The 15,727-nt window shown below is 37.9% G+C and overlaps 1 protein-coding gene across 5 annotated transcripts in view; it reads right to left on the reverse strand.

Annotated features, from left to right (window-relative positions):
- Positions 1-15,727, reverse strand: part of PTBP2 (polypyrimidine tract binding protein 2) — an 81,659-nt gene that overhangs the window by 29,277 nt on the left and 36,655 nt on the right. For all 5 annotated transcript variants that reach the window (XM_008264836.4, XM_008264838.4, XM_008264837.4 and 2 more), the window contains exons 4-7: positions 6,259-6,431; positions 5,333-5,476; positions 791-955; positions 590-700 (exon numbers count right to left, since the gene is read on the reverse strand). In XM_008264836.4, coding sequence (XP_008263058.1) covers positions 590-700; positions 791-955; positions 5,333-5,476; positions 6,259-6,431 — 593 coding nt within the window. The remainder of the gene's footprint in view (positions 1-589; positions 701-790; positions 956-5,332; positions 5,477-6,258; positions 6,432-15,727) is intronic.

The following is a 15,727-nucleotide window of genomic DNA, read 5'->3' on the forward strand; positions in this document are numbered from 1 at the left end:
TAATAATGAATTTTTGATGGCTCTATAATGAAATAGTGAGATAATACAGCAAAAAAAGTTAAAGAGATGGAAAAGATATACAATTAGAGGATCAATGAAAAATAACCAAAACAAATCAACAAACAAAATCCATAAATGAGTAAAAATCTATAAACAAGTAAAAAGTAGACCAGGAAATCTTCCAAAAATGTCTTAAAAAAATCCTGAAAAAAGAACTTAAGATATAGTCTTAAATAAACTGAAAGTCTATCATAGCATTTGAGTCACATATATATAGACATTTTAGCCAAACTATCTAAAAAAACTCTCAACAGAAACAACTTAAAATCTTATATAGTATGCATGCACAATATAATCCTGGCATCTTCTCAAGAACACAAATTTTGTACCTAAACAGACAAAAATGTAAAACAACAATGTTACGGATACTATTACTCTCATTATTCTTAAAAATAAACATTCCCCCTAAAAGTATCTTAATGACATCAATTTCTACATGGTACTGCTTTGTCACATCAGAATCAGTACATTAGCTTTATTGATTCCTCAATGTAAAATATCACTATCTCAAAAGAAGCTCTACACTTACTAATTTTGCTTGTTGAGCATTTACTGGATCACCATACTGGAGCAAAGCTTGAAACTGGTTATTTTTTGTAAATGTGATTATCTTCAATACAGCACCAAACTTAGAAAATATCTGTTAAAACATTAAAATCAAATTATTATTTATACACTTATTATTATTCCTTCGATTCATAGGTAAGTATGTAAATTAAACCAAACTTACTTGGTGAAGAACATCAAGTGTTACAGGGTAGTACATATTGTCAATAATTATTCTAAGTACCGGACTCTGGGCGGGAGTCACTGCACTCTCACTAACAGTGGTGCCACTAAGCGGAGTATTTGCTGTCTGGACAGCAGTCACAGCTTGAAGAACGGCTTGAGCCCGCTAAAAATTAAAAGATATATAACTTAGAAAAAAAATCCACTATCTTCACTTACATTTTGCAAAATGTTAACTATTATTTTCCTCCAAAACATATGTAGAATAAACGTTAACTAAATAATTAACAGACATTTTGAGAGGCCACCATAACCTAGGTATTACTCCTTTTAAAAATAAGTATTCTACGTATCTTGAAGCATTTTTACTTCAACTAAAATGTAGTCTGGCAGATCTATATAACCAGAAAAATGTTCGTTTTTTTTAAATCAAAAATTTTGTTTATTTATTTAAAAGGCAGCATTACAGAAAAAGAGGTACAAACATAGAGGGAGGGTCTTCCACCCACTAGTTCACACCCAAATTGCCAAAAAGGCCATGGTTGGGCCAGAAAAATGGCTTAAAAAAAAAAAGTTCAGGGCCAACAAGTGTTGGGGCACAGCAAGTAAGCCACTGCTTACAATGTTGGCATCCCATATCATAGTGCCAATTGGAATCCCTGCTTCTCTCCTTTCAAACTATCAGTAGAAGAATGCCCTATGGCCTACATGAGAGATCCAAATGGAGTTCCAGGGTCCTGGCTTCTGACAGGCCCAGCCCTAGCTGCTGTGACCATCTGGGGACTGAATAAGCAGATAGAAGATCACTCTGTGTCTCTTCATCTCTCTGCCACTCTGCCTTTCTAACAGATAAATAAATCTTTATAAAACTTTCAGAAGACAATAAAACTTTAATGTTATCCACTCCATAAAACAGGTACACAGCAAATCTCAACAAGGGGATACTGGATTATCTAAAACTCACTATTTCTAATACAATATTAATAGAGAAATATTAAGAACAGATGTTAATGTGTAATCTACTGCAAAACCACAGTTTTCAGGAAAACAAAGACATAATAAATTCTCATATATTTTATGGTACCTAATATACCATCAATTGTAAAACACATTACTATTTTATATATGGTTAATAAGATTCTGAACTATTCTAAGATACATCTTGATTTCTGAGACTTTTAAAATATAAAAAAAAATACAATATTTTTAGGAAATCTGCCAAATCACAGGTTAAATGTTACAAAAGACTGCCTTTATTACTATGCATTTCCTATTATTATGACAGAATCTTTGACAAGAAAATAATTTCTACTTTCTCTGGAGTCAGAGAACATATATAAAGGCAAATAAACGTTAAACCTAATAATGACAAGTAATTTTACAATGCTTTATAGTTTGAAAAATCTTGTATCAGCATATGAATAAAGAATATACAGTATATGATGATGAATGAAAGAACACAAAAAAATTAGGATACTTATGATAATAAATAAGAACGGTCATTTTACTGAAATATTACACAACTAGTGATCACACAGCTTGGGATTCAAGGAGTCTACATAGTCATCTTGACAAACCACATCATTAAAATACTAATTAAATAACAATCCGACCTACAAATTTATATATTAGTTAAAATCTTGAATATTTGGACCATTCCAGCTTTGTTATGACATAATGGTCTATGAACTTTCTTATGATAAACAACTGTGTATGTTTTCTCAGGTAGTTAACTAGAATTAGATTCACTAAGGCAAAGAATATTCATATGCTCGACTTTGGTATGTACTTCAAGCTGTCAAAAACTGTTCTATCAATTTTTATTCCTATCACACATGAAAGATCAATCCTATCTACTGTATCATTAACAGTTGGTATTATGTGTCTGAATTTCAGTCAATCTAATATGGCATGCTAGTATCTTACTATGATTTTAAATTGCATTTGAGAGGCCCACAATCCAAACCTATTCCACTCTGGATTAGGGGATAGCTTCACGAAGGAAGAAACAGCTAAAGGGAAACCTGAGAATGCATAACAACTGGCTGTGTGAAGTATGGTGTAGAAAGATGGCACAAAGGCAAGGAGAGTGAGAACAAGGAAAACATAAAAGCTAGCACAGAAGAAAATAATTCAAAGTATATTGATGTATTATAAAACTACTGTGATTAGAATCCTCAAAGAGTTATTATAAAGTCACAAGGTATGACCAACTACAATGTAAAAGGATTGAAAAGGCTTTTGAAAAATAAAAATGATTGTAATTGTTTTAAAATATTTAATGTCCTTCTCTAATATTTTGCTCATATTTTTTATACGAACAAAGTTACAGAGAGAGGTAGAGAGAGAGAGACAGATAGCCTTCCATCCACTGGTTCACTCCCCAGATGGCCACAAAGGCCGAGCTGAGCATATATGAAGACAGGAGCCAGGAGCTTCTTTCAAGTCTCCCACGTGGGTACACAGGCCCAAGACTTGAGCCATCCTCTGCTGCTTTCCCAGGCACGTTAGCAGGCAGCTGGCTTAAAGTGGAGCAGCCATCCATATGGGATGACTGCACTGCAAGATGGGGCTTTAACCCACTGCAACACAGCAATGGCCTGCATTTTTTTTTAAAAACAAAGATTATGCATTCCTTCTTCTGTGTAGAATATCTCAAGCTGGATTAAGTGGCTTATTCTCTTAACCACTTTGAAGTTCACTATTCAAATGTTCCTTCACTATTGTGCTTTCACTGGTAATCCTATTTAAAATTACACATACTCTCTCCTGCATATAACGATATGGTTTCATTCTTTACATTCCTTTCCTTTAAATCTTTTAAAATAAGCATGTATTTATTAATTACTTAATAAAAATACTAATAGACATTATGTTAAATGAACTAAATCAGACAGAAACAAGTACCACATGATCTCATTTATATGTGGAACCTAAAAATGTGGAACTCACAGAAGTAGACTTGGAATGATGGCTGCCAGAGACTGGTAGTAGAGGGGAATGAATGAGGAAAGAGAAGATGTTTGGTCATAGGATACAAAGTTTCAGTTAGGATAAGTATGTTCAGGTGCTGCAATACACAGCATGACAACCGTAATTAATAATAATACATGTTTTGGCCGACAATGTGGCTCAGCAGGTTAAAGCCCTGGCCTGAAGCGCTGGCATTCCATATGAGCACCGGTTTGAGTCCCGGCTGCTCTACTTCTGATCCAGCTCTCTGCTATGGCCTGGGAAAGCAGAAGAAGATGGCCCAAGTCCTTGGGTCCCTGCACTCATGTGGGAGACCCAGAAGAAGCTCCTGGCTTCACATCAGTGCAGCTCTGGCTGTTGCAGCCAATGGGGAGTGAACCAGCAGATGGAACACCTCTGTCTCTACCTCTCTCTGGAATTCTTTCAAATAAATAAAATAAATTTTTAAATAGTAATAATATATGTTTTAAAATAAAGGAATGAATTTTAAGTGTTCTCACCAAAATGAAATGATATTTGAGGGTGACATTAGCCTAATTTGATCATCCTATACTATTTATATGTATAGAAGCCTTCAATTGTGACCCCTAAATATATACAATTATTGTCAATTGAAAACTAATTTTTAAAATATAAACATATCTAAGTTAAAAATAGAGAACACCAAGGGTATACTCCTTCCTTGTAAGTTTTTAGAAATATACTTTCTTGTTCAAAATGAATGAAAATTTTATTATGAAAATATCAAAATGAAAAAAATAAAAAAAATTAAAAAATATCAAAATGGTGAATATATCTTTTAGAAAAAGTTTTACAAGCTTATTTTTTTGAAAACTAATGAAATAATTTAAAGTCACATTTTATGAACTGAAAAAGTGAGAAATTATTTTCCATTAAATTTTTGGTGAGATAAAAAAGCCAGATAGTTTATATTTTAACAAAATAAAATACATAATTAGCTTAAAAATATATTAGAAGAGCTATCATTTAGACCATTATAGTAATCCTACATATTTAGATCTAAAAACATTCCAATAGCACTTTTTACTTAATTTTAAATAACTTCTACATCAAAACACTAAAACAAAAATACTTGTATATTCATATATTATTTATTCTTAGATTTTTCCCCAGAAAATGGACATATATCAAAAGGAATATTTCCATAAGAAAATAAGACCTATAAAAAGTCAAATAATAAAATGTACTGAACTTCATATTTTAAAGTATAAGCAGACTAGCAAAGAATATCCTGGTAAGTTCTATCTCATAAACAGTTTCTACATCAAAATTTCAACTTACAGTAGCATTTTTTTTGCAACAAAAATTTGAATATGGCTTTAAAGTAACTTATAAATAATTCATCAGTATTAACTTAGAATATGAAAGTAATTACAATTCTTCTAAACATAATTTTAATAATTTTGGACATGAAACATGAAAATACTTTAATAACTAGAACATATCTATATAGAACATCTTCTGAACAGTTCAACATTTTATTTTCTGTTATTGTGTTTCAAATTCTTTACACATGCTGGGCCATTTTATTTAAGTACAACATACTTACTTGGTTTAAAGTATTATCTGTCTTTAATTCTTTGTGATTGGAGTACTGGATAAAAATTGGTTGGTTACGAAGATGAGGTGTCACAGCAGAATAGTAATTAACCATAGTGATTGCTGCTTCCTCTGTTGCCAGTTCCAAAAAGGCCTGAAAATTTACACAAATTTTAATTCTGTAAGTTAAATTTCAATAAACTTCAGCATCTGTGTAATCTACTCAGCTTATTAAATCATTACTGCTAATGTTTCCAGATAAATATTTCTTTTTTTTTTTTTGACAGGCAGAGTGGACAGTGAGAGAGAGAGAGACAGAGAGAAAGGTCTTCCTTTGCCATTGGTTCACCCTCCAATGGCCGCTGCGGCCGGCGCACTGCGCTGATCCGATGGCAGGAGCCAGGTGCTTCTCCTGGTCTCCCATGGGGTGCAGGGCCCAAGCACTTGGGCCATCCTCCACTGCACTCCCTGGCCACAGCAGAGAGCTGGCCTGGAAGACGGGCAACCGGGACAGAATCCGGCGCCCTGACTGGGACTAGAACCCGGTGTGCCGGCACCGCAAGGCGGAGGATTAGCCTAGTGAGCCACGGCGCCGGCCCAGATAAATATTTCTAAAGGAAAAGCCTAAGATGGTTCCAGTGCCTACTGATTTCTGAAATAACAGAAAACAGAGTCACAACAAAAGAAATTCATTTGTTTCTACAATCTCACTATAACAACTGTTCAGAGTACTAATGTGAATTCAAAAGGCAGAATCTGAAAACTATGACAACTATCTCACAAACTTTCCATACAAATCTACTGGGAAAAGTTACAGTAAGAATTCTTTTATGTTCTTTCAGAAAATTAATCTTCTGTAGTCTTTTCCTCTTACAGGATGACAATTCACAGCCATGTAGTTCGAGATTTAACATTTTTATAAAACCTGAAAGTTACCTGATTTTTCCCTTTGAGCATAAGGATGTTGGTCACTTTGCCAAAAGGTAAGCCTAAAGCAATGACTTCTGTTTCTGTCACTTCACCAGGTAATTTTCGAATATGAAGTACACGAGAAGGAGTGCCATCCATTTTATCTTCTCCTTTAAATTTTTTATTATCATTACCATTGGCTGAAAATATTTTAAAATATATGTATTAACAATAATATACAATTTTCCTTATTTATGGAAAATAAAACAAATTTGTCAAAAGAATTTATAATCATAGTTGAACATACCTGAATAATCCTAAAAATTAAAAATCTAGGCTTTCAAAGGAACAGAGAAAACCATATCCATCAATTATTATTAAATGGGATTATCGATTAGCTAATAGTGCTGCTAAGTAATATTCCTGAATAATATAATCAAAGAATAAATGAATATCAAAACCATTAAAAATTTCTTATAAAAATTTTTATTTGAAAGGCATAAAAAGGGGGAGACAGAAGAGATCTTCCACATACTGGTTCACTCTACAAAAGATTGCAATAAGCAGGGCTGGACCAGGTCAAAGCCAGGGTCCAGAATTCCATCCAGATACGCCACATGGACAGCAGGGCTCAAGCCTTTGGGCCATTTTCTGTTGCTTTCCCAGGTGCATAGGAGGAAGCGGAGCAGCCAGGACTTGAACTGGCAAGCCAATATGGGATGTCGGCAGTGGAGGCTGTGGCTTAACCCACTGCACCACTGTTGGCCCCAAAATGCAGTTCCATAAAGAAACTGTTCACAACACAATTATCTTGCAATTTGATCATCTTATTACAGACTAACAAAAACACAGGTTCTCTCTTATTTGCAAGGGATATGTTCCTTCAAGATACTCCCATTCCCAGTGGATGCCTGAAACCACATATAGCACCAAATACAGTATGAGGCTACTTTAAAAAAGTTCATGGAAAATGAAATTAAAATGTTTTGATGCAGAATAATTTTGAAATCCATGCATCACGTTTTCATAAAACTTACTTTCCACTATTTTTTTTTTTTTAATTTGACAGGTAGAGTTATATACAGTGAGAGTGAGAGAGAGAGAGAGAGAGAGAGAGGTCTTCCTTCTGCTGGTTCACTCCTCAAATGACCACTACAGCTGGCGCTGCACCGATCCGAAGCCAGGAGCCAGGTGCTTTTTCCTAATCTCCCATTCGGGTGTGGGGGCCCAGGCACTTGGGCCATTCTCCACTGTCCTCCCGGGCCACAGTAGAGAGCTGGACTGGAAGAGGAGCAGCCAGGACTAAAACCTGGCACCTATTGGGATGCCGGCATCGCAGGCAGAGGATTAACCAAGTGAGCCATGGCGCCGGCCCCTTCCACTAACTTTTAAAAGGTCCCTTTGATGCATGAATTTCAAAGATTTTCTGTACCAAAATAAACTTCTCTCTTCATTCCAATTTCCACAAACTTTTTCAAGTATCCCTGTATATTATTTCTTTCTTTACATATCTATGGTGAAGTTTAATGTATACTTTAGGCACAATAAGAGATGATCAACAATAATAATAAAACAGGAAATTATACTATAATAAAAGTTTGCTCTTTGGGGCCACTATTAAAATAAAGGTTATATAAACACAAGCACTGCAATGCCATCATAGTCGATCTGATATCTGACACAGCTACTAAGTGACTAAGAGGCAGACAGTATACACAGAGTTAACAGGCTGGACAAAGGGGTGAAATCATGTCCCAAGCAAGACAAAACAGGACAACATAAGATTTCACCATACCACACAGAACTATATGCAACTTAAAATTCATGAATTGCTTATTTCTGACATTTCCTATTTAGTATTTTATGACCAGAGTTGACCACAAGTAACTGAAAGTGCAGAATGTAAAGCCATAGTTAAAGAAGCATTGTAAAAAAGTAGTTTTACTACTGTAAAAGTAAAAAAACTGGCTGAGCAAAAATTAGGCAGATTATAAGTTTACCTGAGAAATAATAGATTGCTTGGTTCTATAAATGTTGTACTCAAAAATGGGACCTAAGAAGGCAATGCTATTATGCAGTCAATTCACACTATAGTTTACCTACAATGAGCCTCTCATAATTTGTTAATATTACCTAATCTAGGTACCTCAGGATTTTGTGGCTATTAACATCAATATCCTATAAATCATTCACGAGCTTAACTATTCTGTTACTCTGAGCTTTAAAGTAAACCAACATATTAGTAATCAGTTTCATTCCAAAACTTCACCAAAATAAAAATTTAGTAGAGCCGCCAATAAAACAGGTGATGTTTTAAATAACCTGCTTGAAGGACTTGTAGTCTATCCACTATTCCTGATTGGTGATTCTTTTTTTTTTTTTTCTTTTTTAAAGATTTACTGGCCAGCGCCTCGGCTCGCTAGGCTAATCCTCTGCCTTGCGGCGCCGGCACACCAGGTTCTGGTCTCAGTCGGGGTGCCGGATTCCGTCCCGGTTGCCCGTCTTCCAGGCCAGCTCTCTGCTGTGGCCAGGGAGTGCAGTGGAGGATGGCCCGAGTGCTTGGGCCCTGCACCCCATGGGAGACCAGGAGAAGCACCTGGCTCCTGGCTTCGGATCAGTGTGATGCGCCGGCCGTAGCCCGCCGGCCGCGGCGGCCACTGGAGGGTGAACCAACGGCAAAAAGGAAGACCTTTCTCTCTGTCTCTCTCTCACTGTCCACTCTGCCTGTCAAAAAAACAAACAAACAAAAATATTTACTTATTTTATTTAAAAGGCAGAGTTACAGAGAGCAGAGGAGAGGGAGAGAGAGAGAGACAGACAGAGTGAGAGAGAAAGTCTTCTACCCACTGATTCACTTCCCAAATGGCCACAACAGATGGAGCTGAGCTGATCAGAAGCCAGGAGCTTCTTTCCAGGTCTCCCACATGGATGCAGGGGCCCCAGTACCTGAGCCATCTTCCACTGCTTTCCCAGGTCATAACAGAGAGCTGGATGTGAAATGGAGCAGCTGGGACTCAAACTAGTACCTATATGGGATGCCAGCCCTACAGCAGTGGCTTTACCCAGTATGCCACAGCGCCGATCCCGGTGGTTCTGAGTCTTCTAGGGACTCAAGGCTATTTTTTTTTTTTTTTAACAGGCAGAGTGGACAGTGAGAGAGACAGACAGACAGGGAAAAAGATCTTCCTTCACCGTTGGTTCACCCTCCAGGGCCGCTGCGGCCGGAGCACCACACTGATCCAAAGCCAGGAGCCAGGTGCTTTTCCTGGTCTCCCATGGGGTGCAGGGCCCAAGGACTTGGGCTATCCTCCACTGCACTCCCGGGCCACAGCAGAGAACTGGACTGGAAGAGGGGCAACCAGGACAGAATCCGGCACCCCAACCGGGACTAGAATCCGGGGTGCCAGCGCCGCAGATGGAGGATTAGCCTACTGAGCCGCGGTGCCGGCCTCAAGGATATTTCTAAGACCCTAACTAAAATGAAGGATCCTTACACATAGAGAAATCATACACAATTTATAAATAGCATTAAATACTTTGGGGAGTTACATAAACAAGATAACATGTATATCTACAAAACTGTAAGATCATTTTGGTCTTTAAGTGTTTTAAAAACTCTTTTACTCTTTAACCATTTATTGAGCATCAGGAGTGTGTTCGGAACTTTTCCAGGCTATGAGGTAAAGCAGTGAACAAGATGAATATGATGTCTGATACTCTACAGTCCAGTGAGAGTGTGGTGAACCAGGTAATTTCTTATAATGCTAAGTGTGATAACAGAATGATGTGATCAAAAGTGATTTAGGCAAGGGACTGGAAGAGGATGGTAGTAATGCCTTTATTTGATGACCAGAGAAGGTATCCCTAGGAGATAATATGTGGACTAACTTGGTAATTTACTTGTCAAGCTGTACTTCAGTTATATTTTCCTCTAATAGTTTCACTTAGGCTTATATTCTTGGAATGGGTCAGGCAATGCATTTAGAAATCCCCTTAGGTTGTCTCTGTACAGAAGAGTAGCATGCTCTGGCTTCTGAATATATTACCCTGAAAATCATGGCCAGTCAGCTCTTTTATCACTCCAGAAATGTGAAAAGCCAAAAGGAATTATCCACACATCCTTTCATTTTACTAAAGAAGATCGGTGTATGCACAGGTACCTAAATTTAACAAAAAGCAGAAAGAGGCTAAAATTTCTATTCTTTTAGCATCTTACCTAAAAAAATCATCAATGAGTATCTGTTAATTAAAACTATCAAGTTAAAGAGGCAATCAAAAAATACATAAACATATGGCGTATGTGCACATTTTCTTCTTATACAGGACTAAGGCCTTTTCCTGGCAAAACAGTCTGAGTACAAAAACCTCCCAGTTAGTTTTTGTTCATCACTGTGCTTGAACAACAGAGACAAATACTTCATTATCCAACCTAGAGACCCTAAGTCACAGGTTAGAAACAGCAAATTTCAGTTTCTTCTAACTTGGTCTGTCCTGTTCCCTCTGGGAAAGAGGAAAGCAGAGAAAAAAAATAATAAAGATACTACTTATTACTATACCTGTATGTGAAAAAAACTTCCCCTCTCAAATGATTTGCAGCTAACAATAGAACTGAAGTATTATTTGGGATTTGTGTTGATATTTTCTGAACAGCAGATAGTAGACAGAAGTAAAAACAGCTGAATAATATAGGAAGGTGGCATACTCCTAATAAAGTATAAGACAAATATCTGATTTCTGGAAAAATATAGAGAAGATGCAATTGTCTTTTACACCACTATTTAACAATCACTCTAAGTTAACTATATGTCAGGTAATTAGCAACTTCAAGATTGCTATTAACATGACCTGACAGCAACATTTATAAATAAAAGCTAGTTAAACACACAAGGTCAGGCAGTTACTAGGTGGCAAGGACAGAAATTAGTAAAGAAAGGATTAAAATTCAGTGAATATGACTTCATAATCTGTGCCCTTAAACCACTACACTAGATAACATGAAAAACCAACTTTGTATTACATGAGTATACTTCACAAAGTTTGTGGGACATTAAATTAAAAGATAAATACTGATGCAAAGAAATTTGAAATCCATTTATACATGTATATGACGATATAAAAGGATACTCACTTTCCTCCCCAAAGACAGAACCAGCTACTGCCTAACTATCAAGAGGTACAACCTCTTTTCACACTGCCCACTACTTCCTTAGTTAATAGTTTCAACAGAGTGGCAGCTAAAAATATAAGTCTTCATTTCAAATAGCTGATGCTACGATTATGTGAAAGTGTGAAACTGACAACTCCTGGTTATTTTAACATATAAAAGCACTCTAACCCTAGAAAACAGAAAGGACAGAAGAAAATGTGTATCCTTCAGCTTATAAAATACCCAGGCCATTATTCTCTGAGAAAGTAAGCAGAACTGTGTCTGGGCTACACCTCAGGTTCTTCAGAAGAAATAGCATAGTAATTTAAACTTTTTCCCATTATCTTTCATTAGGTAAATCCAAAAATTTTAGTTTGAGTTACTTAAAACTAGGAAAAACTCTGATGATTTTGGGATTTTATGTCCAATTACCCACTTAAGTTTCATGTATGTGATAGAAATCTTTAAATACATCATTTTTCTATTATTCTGCCCTGTTAAAAGCCTTTTGTTTAGGGCAGATATTCAACAAATGACAAACTCAAAACAAAAGCCATTTCTACCTGACACTTCTCTTTCAAACTGAAAACAAGTTTCTGAATTTTTTTTTTATTTTGTTTTTTTTTTGACAGGCAGAGTGGATAGTGAGAGAGAGAGACAGAGAGAAAGGTCTTCCTTTGCCGTTGGTTCACCCTCCAATGGCCGCCACAGCTGGCGTGCTGCGGCCGGCGCACCGCGCTGATCCAAAGCCAGGAGCCAGGTGCTTCTCCTGGTCTCCCATGGGGTGCAGGGCCCAAGCACTTCGGCCATCCTCCACTGCACTCCCTGGCCACAGCAGAGTGCTGGCCTGGAAGAGGGGCAACCGGGAAAGAATCCAGCGCCCCGACCCGGACTAGAACCTGGTGTGCCGGCGCCGCTAGGTGGAGGATTAGCCTATTGAACCGCAGCGCCGGCCCCTGACTTCAATTCTAAAGCCAACATTTTCACCTCTGATCAGTTCATTATTTTCCTCCTCCTGACTGACCTTTGCTCTCCACTAGCTTTTACCTGCAGTTTTTACATAAATGAATCTCACCAAGATCATGAGTAATCTGTTAAATCACTACATCTATCAACCACTGAGGAACTGTGAACACTCTTACTTGCCTAATCTCTGTCCTCACAGCATCCCTAACAATTTCCACATCTACTTTTCTTACTTCCGTGATTCATTTCAGACCTGCCTTTGAATCCTCTGCTTACTCATTCATTCCCCAAAACTAATGGAGTTCCCCCAAGCCATTCGAATTCCAAGGTCCTTCTATCTCTACTTGCTCACTATAAACATTCTAGGGTCTGGGATTCAGCAATCACCTTCTTAATTAATCTATAGATCTATATTTTAGTCCCTTTCAACAATATACTTTCAGCTTCGTATCAAAATGAAACACAACATGTGAAAACATTAAAATTTCCTCTGCCCAGCAAAAACTACCTGACAAAATACGTAATTACAATGACTCTTCTAATCTGTCAGACTCAAGCAGTTATAAAAAGTATTGGGACTAGAACCCCGCGGCGGCCACTGGAGGGTGAACCAACGGCAAAGAAAGACCTTTCTCTCTGTCTCTCTCTCTCTCTCACTGTCCACTCCGCCTGTCAAAAAAAAAAAAAAAAAAGAAAGAAAAAGTATTGGGGCCGGTGCCACGGCTCACTAGGCTAATCCTCCACCTAGCGGTGCCAGCACACCAGGTTCTAGTCCGGGTCGGGGCGCTGGATTCTTTCCCAGGTGCCCCTCTTCCAGGCCAGCTCTCTGCTCTGGCCCGGGAAGGCAGTGGAGGATGGCCGAAGTGCTTGGGCCCTGCACCCCATGGGAGACCAGGAGAAGTACCTGGCTCCTGCCATCAGATCAGCGCAGTGCGCAGGCCGCGGTGGCTATTGGAGGGTAAACCAATGGCAAAAGGAAGACCTTTCTCTGTCTCTCTCTCTCACTATCCACCCTGCCTGTCAAAAAAAAAAGTATTGGAAAGTCCCTTTCATCGAATATTATACCGAGAAGCAAAGCAGTTTAATTCTAAGCAATTTTAGTTACACTTCTAGGCAACACACCCTGTTACAGAAGCTGATGCTGTTACAGAAGCTGATGGCTTTAGAAAAGTAAAGAACAAAATAACGATTCTAAGGTGAATGAAGGAACTCATTGCTATATGAAATAAGACAGAAAATCCAAATGGGAGTTAACCAGGAAAAAAAATAGATAGATGTGTTTGTTATTTTGCCAGCTGTTTAGTTAATTCCAACAGTCACCATTTAAAAAAATAAAATAAAATAAAGCCTCATTGGGCTTACTGTAAAATCTGGCTAAAGCTCTCTACATGTCCCAGTAGTTGAGTGCTGAGTGTATTACGTACCAAAAGTACTTTAGGCATATCTGAAAAGTATAGAACAAACACAAGACTCTCAATACCTCTGTATGGAAGAGTATTTGTTAGAACCGTCAAAAACATAAAAACAAAAAAATCTGCAAAACTCTCTAAGCATGATGAAATATCAACAATGTCAATAAAAACTTAAAATGAAAATTTCAACATTAACAAAATCTACAGGATGATTTCAGTTGTTTCACATAAGGCAAAATATCACACCCTTGGCAGTAATAAGTAAATCCTGATATGGCAGAATAATCAACATTGGCAGATATACACATAACTAAAAGTATACCCTATTTCCATAGTTATGAAGAAATGACTAATAAAGACACTCCACCTTACAAATGTCCAGCCTCTTCCCCAGTATCAAAGAGATACAAATTCCTTTCAACAGAACTCAACTTGAACGCTAGTTGGGACTAGCAATTTTCTTGAAATATTTCACCTTTACTTCTCTTGAAAGACCTAACCTATTATAAAATATTGTTATATCAAATTATTATATAATTACCTGAGATTAAATTTTCTAACATTATTTATTTTCTAACTTCTAAAATTAACCATTTCCTTTTATAGAAAGCACTTATTCTATAGGTATACAGAAAGTCTGGGAAAGGCTACTGGGGTAGTTTGGGATACAGAATTCTATAGTAACATCAATTTAAAAACATTTTGCATAAAAAGCTAGAGGCAGGAATGGCACTGTGACACAGCAGGTACAGCCGCTGCCTGCAGTGCGGCATCCTATGAGTCCTGGCTTCTCTACTTTCAATGTAGCTCACTGCTATGGCCTGGGAAGGCAGAGGAAGATGGTCCAAGTCCTTGGGCTCCTGCACACACATGGGAGACCTAGAAGCTCCAAGCTCCTGGCTTCATATCTGCCCAGCTCCAGCCAATTAGGGGAGTGAACCAGCAAATGGAAGACCTCTCTCTCTCTCTCTGCCTCTCTGTAACCCTGCCTTTCAAATAAATAAATAAATCTTTAAAAAACAAAATAGAAAAAAAAAGCTAGAGGCTATGGCTAGGGCCATCACTGTGGCACAGTGGGTTAAGAAGCTTCCTGCAGCGCTGGCATCCCATATGGGCACTAGTTTGAATCCTGGATGCTCCACTTCCAACTCAGCTCCCCACTGATGTGCCTGGAAAAGCTGCAGAAAAAGGTCCAAGTACTTGGCCCCTACATCCATCTGGGAGACCAGGATGAAACTACTGGCTTGGGCCTGGCCCAGCCCTGGCCATGGCAGCAGTTTGGGAGTTAACCAGTGGATGGAAGATTTCTCTCTCTCTCTCTCTCTCTCTCTCTCTGCAACTGTGCCTTCCAAATAAACAAGTAAATCTTAAAAATAAAACAAAGAGATCTGGAAGCTAAAAGATAATATATTTTTGATATCTGATAATCATAAGTGTCCTTATGAGACATATGAAAGACAATGAAGTAGCAATGATAATCATTAATTTTAATGGCCTTCTAAGCTATCTGCTCTTATAAACAACAGTATCCAAACTGATATCTATGAGAACATTTGCAAACTTTCATTTTTCATTGTTAGGAAGAAAACAGAAATATCCCAAAACTTGTTTCATCTGTGCATGGAGATTAAAAGGACTGCATGTAAATTTCATTATGTTGAAGCAAATTTTTTTTTTTTTCTTGGACAGGCAGAATTAGACAGAGAGAGACAGAGAGAAAGGTCTTCCTTCCATTGGTTCACTCCCCAAATGGCCACTATGGCCAGCGCACAGTGCTGATCCAAAGCCAGGAGCCAGGTGCTTCTCCTGGTCTCCCATGCGGGTGGCAGGGCCCAAGCACTTGGGCCATCCTCCACTGCCTTCCCGGGCCACAGCAGAGAGCTGGACTGGAAGAGGAGCAACTGGGAGAGAATCCGCACCCCAACCAGGACTAGAACCCGGGGTGCCAGCGCCACAGGTGGAGGATTAGCCT

This window comes from Oryctolagus cuniculus, chromosome 7, assembly GCF_964237555.1.
Source record: "Oryctolagus cuniculus chromosome 7, mOryCun1.1, whole genome shotgun sequence".
Lineage (NCBI taxonomy): Eukaryota > Metazoa > Chordata > Mammalia > Lagomorpha > Leporidae > Oryctolagus > Oryctolagus cuniculus.